The following is a 17,348-nucleotide window of genomic DNA, read 5'->3' on the forward strand; positions in this document are numbered from 1 at the left end:
TTTGTATTTAACTAAATAGTGGGCACGTGCATGTGGCAAATTGCATATATTTATATTGTTGGCAATTATTTATGAAAAGTATGATATTTCTTGTAAATTTTATTATATACTGATTGATTGATATGTTTATATTAATACTGTTCGTGATTAACCAATAAATATTAAGTATGTCAGAGACGCTGAGTTTCAATAGATAATAAAAGGAGTCTCGAGCTACTTATTACAGTTCACTCGAATGTAAAAAGATATAAAGCTTCAGTAGAATAAGTGTATAATTTTTATTGAAATGTAAAAAAAATTACAGACTAAAAATTGAAAAACTGAAAAGGTTAAAGAATGTAAAATTTGTGAGTCTTTGATGAAGTATTGACTAGTTTTTTTCTGTATTTTTCCTTCTATTTATAGTGTCAGAATAGTGGAAGCTTTTTTCTTGAAACATAGCACGTTCTGCTGAAAAATCAGAAATCTCACAAAACTTATAGCAAAGTCTCTTCATTTTAATAACCAACCCGTTTCATCGAACTACTTGGATGTAAATTTCAACATTATTTAAGATTGTATCTTCGTGCTAACGGTCTAATATTTATAACTAACAGAATTTTGACATATTTACTTTTTGTGGCTTTTATTGAGCTTTGGAGGCTAGCCCCTTTCATTTATATTGAATTTGACGTTTTAATTACTTAATTCAACTAGTCTTGTGATTTATTGAAATGACATTTCATGTTTAGCCCAAATAAATACCAACAATCAATAAAGGAAAATGAATGGTTTGGGAAATGTTGCACCTGGAGATATCAACGATCTCTTCTTCCACTGCTCGGATATTTGAGGTTCGGGGAATGATTTCCTCGTTGCTTGTTGAAACTTGAAATAATTATTTTCTTCTACAGCTGAGCTGAGAGAATAATAATTCCCTTTTTAATGAGATTCATAAATCGGTTTTATTTCTCTGCTGCATCGTTACGATTCCGTAAAAAAAAAAAAAGACAAACATAATTTTGGTGAAAATTTTAGTCTCAAAATATTATACAATTTTTTTTATAACCAAGTTGTTTTAAATTCTTAAACTTTTTAATTTGTGAATAGTTTTTGGTTAAATTTAAATGGATAATTATTAATTAATGAATGGTTACTTGTTGAAATATAATTTCAACTTGTTCCTTCCTACAACTAAATTCTTTTAAATTATTGAACTAGTTAATTAGTAAATAATTTTTTATTAAATATGAATATATATTTATTAATTAACGAATTGTTCCTTATTTTAGATTATTAAACTTGTCAATTATTAAAGGACTTCTTATTCTTTCACATAATCAAATTCTTTCATATTATTAAATTTATCAATCAACGAATGACTTCTTATTACATGCGAATGAGTACTTGTTAGTTAATTAAGGTTTCCTGTTGAAATATGATATAAAATTATCCCTTCCCACGACTAAATTCTTTCATATTCTTAAACTCATTTAATTACTAAATGACTTCTTATTAAATATAAATGGATATTTGTTAACTCACGAATGATTAATTATCAATTAAAAAAGAGATGTAGAAATGTTATAGTTTTTTCTTATCTAAAATTATTTTTAAATCAATCTATAATTTTTTTTAATATTTTGATCCCTTTTTTTTTAATAAGTGGGAATTCTCATTCACAAGGAAAGAAAAACAAAAACAAACAACCTAAAGAAAAGGTAAAAACCAAAACAAACTAAACTTACAGACTACCCAATAAATCATCTATTTGGTAACAAATCAAAAAAAGTTAAAGCATTAGTCATGTGATGACTGACTTAGCAAGAAAGTCAGCCACTTTGTTGCCCCCCCTTGTTCAAAAAATTAAAGTTTATAGACCAATCTCTACACAAAAGTCTTCTAGCAGGACTAATGATATTTTGGAAAGTATGATAACTGTGATTATCTTTTGTGATCATAGATATTGCATTCACGTAATCACAAAAGACCCCTATTATTATGAAACCTTTCTACCAACATAACTCTAAGCCTTTATAAATATTGAAGATTTTAAAAATAGTAATTGGAATATGCTTAAGTCTTTAATTAAAGCCCAATATCTAAGATTTATTGGTATCTTTGATAACACCACCACATATAGTAAGCTCATTCGTGAGTACAAACCCATCTACTTTCAAGTTAATTGCATCCCGAGGCCTTTCTTGGACAAAAAATGGCACTGGCTGGATATTATAAGCCTGTAATTTTCTTGTTAGCTTGTAATCTGCTACCACCTTATGGATGAAATCATGTTGTTCCTCAAGGATTTCCTTCTCATAGTCATTAAAAAGAATAGAACATCTACATGTTGCTACACCCATCTATTCTGGCAAATATAGGCAAATAGTACATCCTAGCAACTGTAGGCAAATAGTACATCTCATGGAACAATATTTGTTTTAAAGTTTCCCACCTGTGTCGACATATTCCAGCTTATCCACTCCTTGCATGGCATATTAAAAAACTTGTCCTCCAAATTTGTACGAATATATTGTCTCCATCATCTTAGCATGCCAACAATCAAGAAACAGGTGCATTGTATCTTTCACATCATCACATCCAAACGGACACAGTTTGTTGACATGAAATCCTCTTCTCATCTGAAGATCTATTGGGTGGACTTTGTCATGCGCCATTTGTCAAAAAAGCATTTTAATCTTCTCCGATATTTTGATCCTTGTTTAATGTCAATGATATTAATTGTGGTTGCTGAAGTTGACGTTGTGTTGCCGTCCCGGACACAGACAACAAGCAATCAAAGACAATCATCATCGAAACACATGGAAAAATCACATTCAACGGAACATTGGCCCTAAACCCTTTGATTAGGGTTTCGATATACCAATAGGAAATTTCTGTCATTGGAGCCGACTGTGTTACTGCTTCTCTGCCAATGACAAATTGTTTTTGTTTTGTTTTTTTTTTTTGAAGAAAGCATTCAAAATAGCAATCTATTGGATTGTAATGGACTCCCAGCTTCCCTCTTCTAGCTAGATACAACAACCTTGGATCCGTGCTCCTCATGCAGAAAAAATCCGGGTCATTTACATTAATTTTTTTATTTTCATTTTATATTTATTATAATAAAAATTTATAAATTTTTTTTATAAATATGTTCACCATCAATTTGGATAGTAGTTATCTGATTTGAATGATCTAATTTAATATTATAATTTTTATAAATTAACTATTTATATGTATTCTAATCAATCCAAATTTAATATTAAATTTTTATTTGCAATGTCCATTTAAAGTTTAAAATATACATTTTTTAATTAGAACTTTTAAAAAATATTACAAGTTAAAAAATTTAAATTTGAACTGTATAGAATATAAAAAATTTAACATTAAATTGAATCTTAGACTAGATCAATCATGAAAAGATTTATCAAAACTTTTTTATAATTTTTATTTTAAAAAATATAAAATAAAAATATTAAATCAATTCTTTAAATTTGAATGATACAAATTGCATCTACCAAAGATAGATCCCAACAAGCTCCCAGGGGGAGAGCATTCTCTTCTCTTTCTTCCCTTCTCGCCGTAATTCTAACCATTACATCAAAATTTTGGGATGGTATAGATTTGATCTCTTATAAAATATTTGATTTTATTTTTTTACCGTATTTGTTCATATTAACTTTTAGCAGTTTAAATTTTATTATTTATATTTTTCATAATTTAATATTTTAATAATAATTTTATAAGAGATCAAATTTAAATTTTAATTTAATAATTAAAATGGGAAGAGGAGGGAAAAAGAATAGAAAGAAAAAGGAGAGAATCCTCTCCCGGGGCCAGGGACTTCCAGACAGCAATTCCAAAGATCCTGTCGGAGATGATATTCCAAGACTATTGGAATTTGGAACGGTCATTTCTTTGGGGGGGGGGGGGGGAAGTTCGATTGACGTACTTGATCTTCAGCGAGTGATTATTTATTTCATCAAGACTTTCTAAATGTCTTGAGAAAAAATAAATTGTTTTGATCTGGTTGTTTCCTGTAGTCTGTTGCAGACGGGAATTCGAAACACATGAATTGAAATTTAATTTTAATTTCACTGGAAACCTTCAATCTTTGCCAGATTCATTCAATTATGCTTTTCTGACATGATTTTTACTCGCATGAAGAAATTTCGCCTTGATCTGATCTTTGTATGTATTAAAATTATTTTCATCATCAACCAGGTTTATCAAGTATAGACAGGCTTCCATGGAAGCAAAACAAACTTATTACATACATGACATCCGCAAAAGTCAAAAACTATGGCACGTAGATATATATAATTAAGAAACTGCAGGCTGCATCACACACGCATGATACTTGTTGGGCCGTCAATAGTTCTTGCGGTGCTGCACACGGATGGTGCCTTCATCTCCCACCCGTCCCACGTCGTTAAAGGTCTGGTCCGTCATCTGATCTGCTGCTTTCAGAGTATCCGCCACCGCCCCCGGCCGCGTCTCTTCCACTTCGATCAGCACCTCCTCCCCACGCCGTCCCGTCCCACCACGCTCCCTGGCGGCACGTGTCTCCCCCACCACGTCTGAAGGCTGAGTCAGCTTCGACTTTATGGCTTCACCCACGCTCCCAACTGAACCAATTATGTTATTCTTCGCCGCTCTTCCTCTATATACGTATGCATCCAAGCCAAACGTGCACCCATCAACAACAATCATTCACCGGTGATCTTCGGTTCAATTTCAATCTAACTTTATTATATCAAGCAAAAGAAAGACGTACCGATCACTTTCGCTTCTGAATTCATCAGCCTCCCGAATCGGTTCGTTTGCATGCGATCTTTCCCGCAGTTTCAGCTCTTCCAGTTTACGCTTGGCATCGTCCGTTGCTCCCAACTTGTCCTGCATAATCACTGCTTGATTAGCTTTTATTCTCGAAAACACTTGAAAGCCTAATCAATATAGAGAACAATGTATCGATTAGAAGACCTGGACCACTTCCCCTGTCTCATGGGCATAGTTCTTGGTTTCCTCTTTCTTCCCAGAGAAGAAGCCCATGGCTTTGTCCTTGAGCTCCCCGAGCTTCCCCAAGGTAGTGTCCTTGCCTTCTTTAGCTTTATCGGCAGTATAGTCCTTGTACTCCCCTGTTTTCTGCACGGTGGCGTCCTTGGCTTCCTTGGCCTTGTCTGCGGCATATCCGGTATACTCCGAAGCTTTGTCCACGGTGGCGTCCTTCGTCTCCCTGGCTTTCTCCACAAACTCTCCGGCCTTCTGCTTTGTTGCATCCCCGGTTTCCCCGGCCTTGTGAGCCGCATAGTCTTTGTACTCGCCGGCAGTATTGGCGGCGTCGTGGGTCTTACCGACCACAGCCTCCTTGGCGTGCTCGTACGTGTCGTGCACCGCCTTGAACATGGACCCCATAACGCCGGGTCCCTGTTTCTCCCTCCCCGCCAAGAGCTCTTGCTCGCGTTCTCTCAATCTGTTCGCGTCTTCCAGGTCTTTGGCTGCTAGCTTGGCTGCTACCTCGGCTCGCGCCTCCCTGAATTCCCTCTCCGTCGTCCACTGGGACCCATACTCGCGCTCTCTCTCTCTGTTAACGTCTCCTATATCTTTAGCGCTAAGCTTAGCTGCTGCCTCGGCTCTGTCTTCTTTGAACTGACCCGACGCCATTCCTCTCTGGTTGATTGCAGAACTAAGAAATTTTCTTTCCTGAAAGATTTGAGTTGGCTTTTGGTTTCTTGATGCGGTGGCACTGATCCTGATGTTTCTGAGACGAGGAAATGGATGCTTGATATATATACACCGTTAAATAGTAAGGGGAACGGTGACACGTGGAAAAGGATTACTGTCACTATGACACATGGCGGGGAAGGTCCATGGAATGACACCTGGCCACCATACTCAGGATGTGTGACACGTTATCCCGAGATGCATCTTATTTTGGCGTTCCAACTTCCAAATCATATCTTCAAATCTTTTGAGGTCCGCTTCCTATTTTTGGATTCGGGTTTGGGTACGGTAGGGTAGTTTTTACCCGGTTTGTGTTGCTTTATCTTGGGCTTACAGTTGTCTTATTTTGGGATTTGGGCTGGTTTTTTTATTTTTTTAGTGAAAGGAGAATTGAATACTATGAAATACTGTACAAACGGTAGAACAACAGAAAAGGAGTTGCGAAGAGCTAAAAAGCAGAGATTACATCAAAGTTTTCATAATAGAAAAATATCTGGTAGTGTGATTAGTCAAAGCTCTGATGTGGGAGAGAATAATATCTTCAGTGACTGAATCATCAGTAAAAATTCTAGCATTTATGACATTTCACAGTTTCCGGCAGGTGATATTCAGCCCAACCTTCCAAGATTGTTTAAACTTGGTTGATTTTAAACATTACAGCATCCATGTAGTTATGTTGTTTCCATAAAATTCAGTGCACATGTCAGTAGGTAGGATTTTCCTCCAAACAATTGCAGCCAGTGTGCAATCTTTAAGAGCGGGGTTGATATTCTCTATTGGTGATGCAGCATAGGCACATCCAATAGTAAAATTTCCATTAGTTGTCAGGTTCCATAGACATGATGGTGAAGCCTCCGTGGGTGTTACTCTTGCAATGAGATTCAAAGTGTCCTATGGCAATAAGTGCTTGAACAGATGCCATTTCCATTGGCCGTCCCCATTATAATAGTCAGAAATGGGTCTAAGAAGATCCTGGGCAGATATTTCAATATAAACTAGGTGCTTTAAAGGATTGGCTTTTCCGTCCTGCAAGTTTCTGGTGTAGTCTTTTCAATATATATTTATAAGTGTTGCTAGTGACTCTATCATTAATGAGTGGAACGCCTAGATAGCGTCCTAATGAATCAGTATAATGGAAGCCTAAGAGATGGCAAATTCTATTCCAAGTAGCACGCTACACGTTTCTAGAGAAATAAATTTGAATTTTTGCTTGACTTACTTTTTGCTCAAAAGAAATACAAAACTTTTGTAGAACTCTCTTAATTATTCTAATTTAGGATTCAGAGGTGTCACCAAATGAAATCAAGTCATCAGCAAAAAAAATAGGTGTAAAAGAAGAATACCTTTAAGTCTTAATTTAATGGTGTACCAATCCTTATCAACTTCAACCATAATAGCTTAGGATAGACGTTCCATACACAAAACAAAGATGTAAGGTGAGAATGAGTCACCTTGTCGGATTCCTCTCTTAGGAGAGAAAGCAATGGTAGGCTTACCATTCATAGAATTTGCATAGATGGTGTAGTTATACACTGCATAATAAGAGAAATCATGGCTTCAAAGAGTTTGACATCCCTCAACGTATTTTCTATAAAATCCCATCTCAACCTACCAAAAGCCTTCTCAAGATCTATTTTAATTGTCATCCAACCCCTTTTACCTCTTTTTTTCCTCATTGAGTGCATTACTTCTTGAGCAATCAAAATGTTGTCAACAATGCTTCTGCCTTTAACAAAACTCATTTAATAAGGCAAAATAACTTCAAGCATGACATCCTTAAGCCGATTAGCTATTACCTTCGTAACCAACTTGTAGACTACAAAGCAAAGATTGATAGGCCTAAATTTTGATATGGATTGTGGCTTCTAGATTTTAGGAATCAAGGCAATTAATGTGCGATTCAACATAGGATCCAAAGTCTTCCCCTCCCAAAGATCCCTGATTGTCTTCCCCTCCCAAAGATCCCTAATCAGTTTAAAGAGATTTAGCCTAACTATTTCTACTGGTTTTGAAAGAACAGTGTGCGGAAGCCATCAGCTCCAAGAGATTTTAGTGGCTTCACTTCAAATAAGGCTTGCTTAACTTCCTCCATTGAAATCATCGCTCCCAGATTATTGTTAAGATTTATCATCGCTACCAAGTTGGGGTTTTCTCTTATGTGCATTTATAGACCTTTTATTTTATACAACTAGCCATAATCCCATGCGTTACACAATGAGGCAAATTTAATAAGATACAAATTCAAGTAATGATAGTGTAGCTTAAAAAAATAACAACAATGTGTAGCACCTGATCAGGAAGGAAATGATGTATGACTTAACAATAGTTACTGTATGCAGAAAAAAATGCTTTGATAAGGAAGTCAAGCATTTGTTAACAAAGTTCACTATATATGTAGCTCCAAAATAAAGTTTAAAAAAAATCAAGCATTTGTAGTTTTGTGTAGTAAAAATAAAATGTCAACCCAAAAATTTGAAACTCATACAATTGTGTTGCACAAGTTGGCTAATCCATAACATATAATATATGAGTATATCTATCACCATGTGCCACGGGTTAGCTAAATGCATATTATTACTTAAACAATAACTATCATATTACTTATTTTGAATTGATCTACTAACTCATGTGATATTATATATATTAATTTAAGTAATGATAGCATAGTTTAGACAATTATAATAATAATAATATGTGGCATATGGTCAAGAAGAAAATAAAGTATTGTTTAACAAAAGCTATTGTATTTGGCAAAAGAATGTTTAATAAATAATAAGGACATCATTCTTCACTATATAGTTGACTCAAAAATAACGTTCACAAAAAAATAATGCATTTGTAGCTTGGAGGTTTTGGAAAAGACTGGAAGGTTGGAGGCCTCGAAAGATTTTTTGTGTGCATTATATTAATAATATTTGACATCTAAATCAGCAAAATTGAACCAAATATCTAATTATCAATTTATATTTCAAATAGTTTGATTCCCACCTAAACTTCTAGTACAAATAATTTTTGTAAAAATTTAAATTGACACTACGATGCATAATGCACAATATAATGATTTAATTCATTAAGGAAGAGAGAGAAGGAAACAAAGATTGAAAAGTTGTAATTGTTATTCTATCCATTATCCCAGTTTTAAAGGGATAAATGCAAAAATTAATTTTCTTTTTAAAATTAAATTATCTATTTATTCCAAATTGATCTACCGATTTTCATGATATTATATGATATATATATATATATATAATTTAAGTAAGGATGATATAGTTCTAAAAATTATAACCATGATTGGTGGCATGTGGTCAGAAAAGAAATGAAATATTACTTAACAAAAGCTATTATATTTAGCAAAAAATGTTTAAAATAGATGCCATTCTTCACTATATAATCAATTCAAAAACAGCATTCACAAAAAAAAAAAATTCATGCATTTGTATTTTGGAGGTTTTGGAAAAAAAATGAAAAGTTGGAGGTTCTAAAAGATTTCTTTGTGCAATATATTAATAGTATTTGACATCTAAATTAACAAAATTGAACTAAATATCTAATTATTAATTTATATTTTAGATAGTTTGATTGTAATATTCTACAAGCACAATGTTTGAGTGCATTACTTCTTGAGCAATCAAAATGTTGCCAATAATTTTACCAAAAAAAAAAAAAAAAAATGTTGTCAATAATGCTTTGCCCTTAATAAAACTCATTTGATAAGGCAAAATAACTTCAAGCATGGCATCCTTAAGTCGATTAGCTAGTACCTTTGTAACCCCCTTGTAGACTACAAAGCAAAGATTGATAGGCCTAAATATATGGATTGTGGCTTCTGGATTTTAGGAATCAAGGCAATTAAGGTGCGATTAAACATAGGATCCAAAGTCTTTCCTTCCCAAAGATTCCTGATCAAGTTAAAGAGATTTGGCCCAAACATTTCCCATTGGTTTTAAAAGAACAGTGCGTGTAAGCCATCAGCTCCAGGAGATTTTAGTGGCTTCATTTCAAATAAGGCTTGCTTAACTTCCTCCATTGAAATCATCGCTGCCAGGTTATTGTAAGATTTGTCATCGCTGCCATGTTGGGGTTTTCTCTTATGTGCATTTATAGACCTTTTATTTTATACAATTATTGTTTTTGTCCGAAACCCCCAAAAAAAAAGGTGAGAAGATGTTTGAAGTTCTGCGGGAGAAGGGAAGAGGCATCAAGAAATATGGGGAACAAGTTCAACTCTTAAACGAAGTATATACACAAAGAATCTGGTCCTTGAATCTGCAACTTAAAAGAAGTTGGTTCTGTTTCGGCTTATCAAGTTTTGTAAAAGCTCATTTTATTCCCCCGTTATGATCACCATGTCGAGACACTGGACCTCACCTATGTGGAGCAACCTCCCAACTGAGTGCAATGCAACACCTATAGGCTATCAACCCAAGCTAGGCCCACTGTTTGCTCAAGATTAATGTAAACCTAATTCTATTTATAAGTCTTTTGGCATATTTTATTAGAATAAAAAAAATTAAACCTTATTAATTTTGTTTTAACATTTAATAAATTTTTGCTTTTATCTTTTATTTTTAATATTTTTTTAGCATTTGATAAGGATAAAAATATAAAATAAATATAAAAAATAATAAAGTACCTTATATTAAAATTATTTTTTTTACCCTATAAAAGGATTAGAAGAGTATATTTATATCACTTACCATTATTCCGTTGTGTATTTATATTATAGTACTAATACTAACTAGTAAAGTAAAAGTTCTAGCTTTCTTTTGACCAGTGTAATTAATTAGTATTAATTACGAAATTAATTTCTAGTTTGACTTCTTATAAAGCTTTTATATTTTACCCAATAAGAATGATGGTATAAAAAACATTTTACCCTTTACTTTCCCAACCCTCTAATGGCCACATCAAGTGCCACTTTGTCAGCGATTATTCATTTTATAAAAATTGATTGGATATTATTAATGAATAATCTATTAATAGCTAAGTAATCTATAAATATTTATACAAGCATTCTTTAAACTTGAATACCATATTGAGTGTCGAAATCTAATTTGTCCAAAATTTTTAATATAAAAAATTCTCCAAACGGCCTACAAAACTTATAGAAAACCATATTAAATAAATAATATTAAAATAAAGATGAATTTCATTTTTGCCTGCAGAGACAAGCAAACAAGACAGACAAATGTCATTTTTTGCCACGGACATATAACATGACAGCAATAGGATCTCACTTATCATACAGCCAATTTGAAACCCGATCCGAGTAATTAGCCAACCGGGTCAAGAAAAGCAAGAAAACGAGCTATTGATCATGGCGAACTCTAATGTTCAATCTCCTGAGCCATACAGAATGAAGGGCCATATGAAACACATCAAATCGCTTGGGAGGATGATGCACTTCAAAATGCCTCCTAATTTGCCCCACTCTTCTCTGCATTCGGATGTACTGCCTCGAAGAAATACTCATCAGTATATTCTTCAAGTTGGGAATCTCCTTCACCGAAACCTCCACAGAGAAGGATTTCCAGTTCAAAACATCGCTGAACGGAGGCACGTAATGGTCTGAAATAAGCACCGGCACGCACCCCGTGTAGATTGCCTCCGGCACTCTGGGGCTCGCAACCTCGTACCCACTTGGACAGAGGCAGTATTTGCTCCTTCTCAGCATCTCGTAGTACGATACGCCACGTGGAAGGTACCTGTGAACCTTAATATCCTCGTCCTTGTTTTCCCAATGCTCCAGAAGAACAGGCCTGACTGGACCGTGAACCCCTCCAGCGAAGAATGCCAGAATCGGACGCCTAGATGCAGACGGCCCTCCGATGAAACCATTTAGCGAACCCGTCTGAAGGTTAATTTCTGGAATCGATACATCCTTCGCCGGGTTGAATCCCTCGGAAGTGTTGGCATTGCATAGTGCTCGAATTGAGTTTTTGTGCAAGTAAGGAATGGAAAATGAAGTCTCCGGCCCCTGAAACACAACTTAAATTCAATTGTTTTGCACGACACGTTTTATTGTGTGTGTTCTTATGAATTGCAAAAACTGCAAGTGAAGCGAGATCAAACTCAATTATACCCAGTCATGGCAGGCAAGTGTGAAGTGATCAGCTCCTAGGCTTCTGTTCCAATAAGGGTATCTCGAGGCAATGATATTGACATAATCTGTGACGGTCTTTTTTATGGGTCCAAAATCATGAGAGTCGCTAACATAGATGAACCGCACCAACATTGTTACACTATAAGGAAGGAAGAAAACGTGTGCTTTCTGAGGGTCTCTTGTTCGGAATTGGTCATTCACCTCGATTGCATGAATAAAATTCCCCTCCATTGAGTATATGCTCTTGCAAGGTCCATTATGGAAAACTGGAGGCTCCCCTTCGTCGTACACAAATACTTTGAACCGTTTCTCCATTTCCAAGTAGCTCCTGTCCCAGTAATATTTTTTCAGGGGATAATGAGTGGAGTAACCTATATGATAGTGAAACATAGATAAACAATCAGAAAGATGACGCTCTTCACTTGGTGTGCTTCTGGGTCGTATAGTACCTGTGAAATGCATTGGCATTATGATACATTGGACCTATTGGGACATAGTCTGGATCTCGTGTCTGATTCCCATTTCTGGCTCTTCTAATTGCAGATCTAGCTTTGAGGAGGCCAGCTTCTGTCCTATCTAGGAGGCTGTACTTTTGTGGCTTGCTGTGTCTCGTCATGACAGGAACATACGACTCATTCAAAGGCGCTGAGATGGGCCTGGGTTCGGCGACGCTGAGGATTTCTTCAGTTCCGTTCTGCTGTCATTGACCATGGATTCAAGTCAGTGGGATTAATCAGTGTCATTAAACTCGCGGATCGAAGTCACGATTTCTTTGCTCGTTACCAATTTTCCTAGAAAATCAGTCAAAAGTACCCTTGTTTTATGTAGATAAAAAATTAATTAAAACAATATAATTGACTTCAGAAATCAATACTGCACAGCGAAGTTACATGTGGAGTCGCGTATAAAACAGATTTTGTTTCGGAGAGATGCTGGAGTTGTAAACAAGTTAAAGGGATTTCTTACAGATTGTTGAAGCGGTGGAACAAAAGAAAGTGGAGGCATAGAGGAATGATTGGGCGCAGCAGTCTCATTGTCCTTACTGTTACTGATAGCGTCGACGTTGACCACCTCGCTTGAGCTTCTATCCACAACTACTTCTGTCAGTTTCTGAGGAGGAGAAGGATTAACAGAGCTGAATAGGAGAGGTTCGGTAGCATCCCAGAGGGAGGCGTTTGGACCCAACACAGAAATGAAGGCCGCGACCAGAAGAAGAGGCATAATAAACAACACAGGTTTGAGTGGCGTAGATGAATACAAACCCTGCCATGGACAACAATTTGCTTTGGCATTGACCATTATTGTTTGCTATGCGGAAGCCCAGTCTTCTCTGAATTGGGACCTTAATATAACAGGCATGCTAGCTTCAACTTCACAGGTGTTGGTCTATATGTATCAGGATAGCAGAAACTGGGGAAAGTTTGTCATCATTTGTAGAGGGAGAGAGAGAGAGCATGAGACAGAGAAACGGATTTTGACGGAGTGAACGTGGAGGGTGAGGTGGGAAGAAGAAATGTTGGCAGTAAATGGTTGGCGTTATGAGGCCAAGCGTCGTGATACTGCTCCCTCAATATTCGAGATTTTCATGCAACTTTTTGTATTTCCTTTCATGCCCTTTCATGCGTTTCCCTTTTAAGTTATTCTCTGGCCTCTGGACCCCTCCTCTCTTTCGCTTTCCTATTTTGTCCTTCCTCTCCGTCGTCTTTTAATGAACATGGCAACAAATTTGAAGTCAACTGTTTTATACTCTTTCCTTCTCAAAATATATAACATTTTTAATTACATTATATTTTTAATAAATTAATTAATTAATTTTAAATTGATATTATTTTTTATTTTTATTTAATAAGATGTCTGACTTAAAAAACAAAATATTGAATTATTTGTTTATTAAAAATAATTTTTAAATAATTTATTAATTGTACCTTAAAATTTTTTGAAGTAACTTATATTTTTCAATATTTAACCTTATAAAAAATACTTTACATATATATATATATATATATTTAAAGAGGGAGTAAAATTTATTCTACTTGATACAGTGGTGGTGAAAATATAATAATAGTATTTATTGAGTTTTATTTATAAATTATTTTTAACATATTTTATTGAACTCAATAAAAACTTTAAAATTGTCTAAAAATTTAAAATTTTTTTAACTTTATTCATGTTAAATATACATACTTTAATAACATGCTACTTTGGTACTTAATATAAATTGAAGTTGACAAACTTTATACTTATTAAGAAATATTAGTTGTAATCTTGAAAATATAAAAAAAAGGAAAAAAGTCTAAATTTTCAATTTTACTCTTCTTTATAATTAATGAGTACAATAAAACTCAGCCCAAAAAAATGACTATAATAAATTATTTTTTAGGAATTCAAATAATAATAAATAAACGATGGATAAAATTAAAAGAAATAATTATTCCACCTTTTTCTTCTCAAATCTAGAACAAAAGATTTCTGCATTGAGGCTATTAGTTTGATTATTAAAAGATGCAAACCATCACACTCCTTTCAAGATATAATAGAGGATATTCCTTTTTTGTTTCACATGGATTGAAACATATTCATTTATTATTTTAGTAGATGCTCTACTACATATGTCGATTATATTATTAAGATGTCTTATAGATTAAATATTAACTTTTACATCTTTAATTATCTCTACCTTTATTACAAGAGGCTATGAATGATGAGAGTATTTAGTATATTATATATTATTGATATAATCTTATTTTAATTATGAATGCATTCCTTCAATTGAAACAAAAAAGAAAAAAGAAAAGATTTCAAACTTTGTCTTCTATCACGAACTGGAGGGAATACTTTAAATGCATAATTTTCTTCTATTAACATTTAATGAAAAGTAAAAGAGAATTTGCAATGAAAAATCAATGATTTGACTTAAAAAAAATAATAAAATTCTTCTCTCTTTGTATTATAAATAAGATCAAAGGAGTATATTTTAAATTTGCTTATCTTTATTTTTGAATATGTATAACATATTAATTAATAGCATAAAAGTTTCATTTTCCAACAACTTACAATGTTATATTGATACGTCTTAAATTTTTTTAAAAAGCATGTATATGCACAAAATAATACTAGGAGAATATATAGAATTTGTATCGGATTCTTCAAAGTGTGAAGTTAATAAAAAATTTTACAAATCCGAAAATTAAAACCAGGAAAACACTTTTTGATTTTTATATTTTGGAGATCCAGCTCAATTTTAAAGCTTGGATTACGCTGACGAACGATGATACCTTGCTCATTAAAGTGAAAAAACTTTAAGCGGATGGTTATCTTCCTTTCTATTTCATATGAAATGTATTTTAAGGAATCCAAATCCCACCGTACTTGTTAGTCATTTACAAGTTTCTCTGGACTTTGTGCCTGTTCGCATAACAGGAAAACATGCGTTTTGGATCTAAAATTAATTTTCCCAGCAAATTATCCAAACAGTCAGAAAAACATGAAAATTGATTCTGAGCCCATACGCATGTTTTTTCGTAAATTATTTCCATCCGCTTTCTGCCAAAAACTTATCCAAAATGTTGGGAAAAATTATAAAGACAGGCCCAAGCAAAAATTATAAAAAAAGCACATAATTTAATAAAAATAAATCAAACTCTCTTCTTTTCTCCTTTTTTTTTCTTAATAAAATTTAAACTTTACATCTTTAAAAAATTGATATTTGGTATTTAAAAATTAGATTATATAGTAATTTATATAGTTAAAAATTAATTCTGATTAAATTATTCAAACATCTTTAATTCTGTTAAAATTAATTTAAAAAAATAGTATTCAAACAAATTGTGTTATAATATAATTAATTATGATTAAAATCTATCACTTAATTAATTATTTTTATAATTTATTATGTTCAATTGAAATTCAAACAGATCCTTTATTTCCTGACGAGAAAGGGGGCGGGGGGAACAAAAGAAAGAAGCAGCTTTATCCGTTGGCGAATTGAAAACTCTAATCTTTTGTGGGATGCCTAGTGAAAACAACGAAGTCCTCTCGAGAATTTAAAAAAAAAAAAAAACAGAGGTCATGACAACGAGAATCTTAATAAAAGAATTGGATTTCACTTTTCTTTTCAAATTAATAATGCAGATTTTAAATTTAAAAAATAGAAAGCCGATGGGCTTTAACAATTGAAATTCCTTTTCAAATGCCAAAAGAATGAGTTATCACTGACACGCACATATATTGATTTTTAAAGTTACTACCTTTGCTCACTGAAATTGTAATTTAATCTCCTGAATATCATAAAAATATTTTGGATATTTTATTATTAGTGGTCACATTAAGGCATACCTATCAACTTAGAAAAATATGAATATTAACGCGGGTTAACAATTTCTCATTTCTTAAGCAAATAGTATCCAAGAGAATACTCTTAATCCACACAATAAAAAAATTTCGATGCAATAAATTTTATGCTACTAATAGAGTCAACTACATATAATTGTATGATGCTATTATGGATAACAAAAAACGCCGGAATTCGTAAGCGGAAGGCTGAAGTAAGGATCTCGAGGGCATCTTGGGAAAGTTCAATCAGCACCGGAGTTTTTATATCATGTTGATTACAGTATAAAACCCATTCTTTTTAACCATTAAACAAATGCTACAAATTGGGCAGAACTTTATCAAAAATGGTCACAGTCCAAGCATGAACTTTCTCTTATTACAAAATTAAAATTAAATGTAATCAAGCAGAGCTAGCTCAGCATGGCCATTTTACCCAAGGCACATTTCCAGGAAGCTAAATTGCAGATATCTCGATCCACGTTTATGGCTTTTAAATTAATTAGTGGTCCTCCTTGCCAGAAGCGTACGCCAGTGCCAGCGGGCATCTTGCTTGACTGCACACTTATTTTGAGCTTAATCATACACAAATATGGAACATCAAATGAATTCGGCCGCTGTTACCCTAACAAAAATGGTAAATAGGCTGAGAGCAAGCACACGCCAAATCAAAGTCATGTCAATATTGAGAATGCATCATTATCAATGTCATGCTAGTTTTGCACCGTGAAGAATTTAAAAAAAAAAAAAAAAACCTTTTTTCTTCTCATACTCTGCTTCGGAGAACAAAAATTAATCACATCCCGTGATTTAAAATCAGGATAAGAAAATGGTACGCCACTGAGACTGAGTTATTTTTCACCGTAAAATTAGGCATTTCAGACAAGAAAATTTCATCAGCTAAGGAAAATGCTCGGGGCCCCTACCTTGCAAGCTTTTTAGTGTTCTCAGTTCTCAAGGTGATGCAACCAAGCAGATGCAAATGCTAATGAGGAATGGGGCATATAGAGAAACGCGGGAGCTGTGAAGAAGTGTCGAAAGCCCTTACTCATGGTTTAGTCTCAACTTTCATCTATTTAAGCCCAAGCTGTTCTTCAAAACTCAAGCTTTTTCTGCTGATCTTTGTTAACATATATGATTATACACTCCTCTAAGTTTTTCCTCTACAATTACTGTCATGGGAATGCACAACTGAGCTTTTGGCGCATAA

General features: G+C 33.8%; 2 protein-coding genes across 2 annotated transcripts; both read right to left on the reverse strand.

The window, feature by feature from the left end:
• Positions 1 to 4,225: 4,225 nt before the first annotated feature.
• Positions 4,226 to 5,723, reverse strand: LOC129307452 (embryonic protein DC-8-like). The gene is made up of 3 exons (XM_054948424.1): positions 4,966 to 5,723; positions 4,760 to 4,878; positions 4,226 to 4,645 (listed from the first exon to the last, which is right to left on the reverse strand). The coding sequence occupies exons 1-3, from the start codon at positions 5,644 to 5,646 to the stop codon at positions 4,354 to 4,356; spliced, it is 1,092 nt and encodes a 363-aa protein (XP_054804399.1). The 5' UTR covers positions 5,647 to 5,723; the 3' UTR covers positions 4,226 to 4,353.
• A 5,291-nt stretch (positions 5,724 to 11,014) lies between these two features.
• On the reverse strand, positions 11,015 to 13,108 carry LOC129305613 (probable glycosyltransferase At5g03795). Its single transcript, XM_054945599.1, has 4 exons — positions 12,776 to 13,108; positions 12,259 to 12,506; positions 11,789 to 12,137; positions 11,015 to 11,683 (listed from the first exon to the last, which is right to left on the reverse strand). Exons 1-4 carry the CDS (start codon positions 13,106 to 13,108, stop codon positions 11,015 to 11,017), a joined length of 1,599 nt encoding a protein of 532 aa, XP_054801574.1.
• Between the last annotated feature and the right edge of the window lie 4,240 nt (positions 13,109 to 17,348).

This window comes from Prosopis cineraria, unplaced genomic scaffold (genome assembly GCF_029017545.1).
Source record: "Prosopis cineraria cultivar Desert tree isolate PC_DT_omini unplaced genomic scaffold, ASM2901754v1 PC3, whole genome shotgun sequence".
NCBI lineage: Eukaryota > Viridiplantae > Streptophyta > Magnoliopsida > Fabales > Fabaceae > Prosopis > Prosopis cineraria.

Excerpts from the sequence above, each read along its gene's own strand:
- LOC129307452 (XM_054948424.1), bottom strand. The coding sequence starts at position 5,646 with ATGGCGTCGGGTCAGTTCAAAGAAGACAGAGCCGAGGCAGCAGCTAAG. Across the intron at positions 4,879-4,965 it reads AGACAGGGGAAGTGGTCCAG|GACAAGTTGGGAGCAACGGA; the intron begins GTCTTCTAATCG and ends GTGATTATGCAG. Across the intron at positions 4,646-4,759 it reads TTCAGAAGCGAAAGTGATCG|AGGAAGAGCGGCGAAGAATA; the intron begins GTACGTCTTTCT and ends ATACGTATATAG.
- LOC129305613 (XM_054945599.1), bottom strand. The coding sequence starts at position 13,108 with ATGGTCAATGCCAAAGCAAATTGTTGTCCATGGCAGGGTTTGTATTCA. Across the intron at positions 12,138-12,258 it reads AATGCCAATGCATTTCACAG|GAGCTACTTGGAAATGGAGA; the intron begins GTACTATACGAC and ends TTACTGGGACAG. Across the intron at positions 11,684-11,788 it reads CACTTGCCTGCCATGACTGG|GGGCCGGAGACTTCATTTTC; the intron begins GTATAATTGAGT and ends GTTGTGTTTCAG.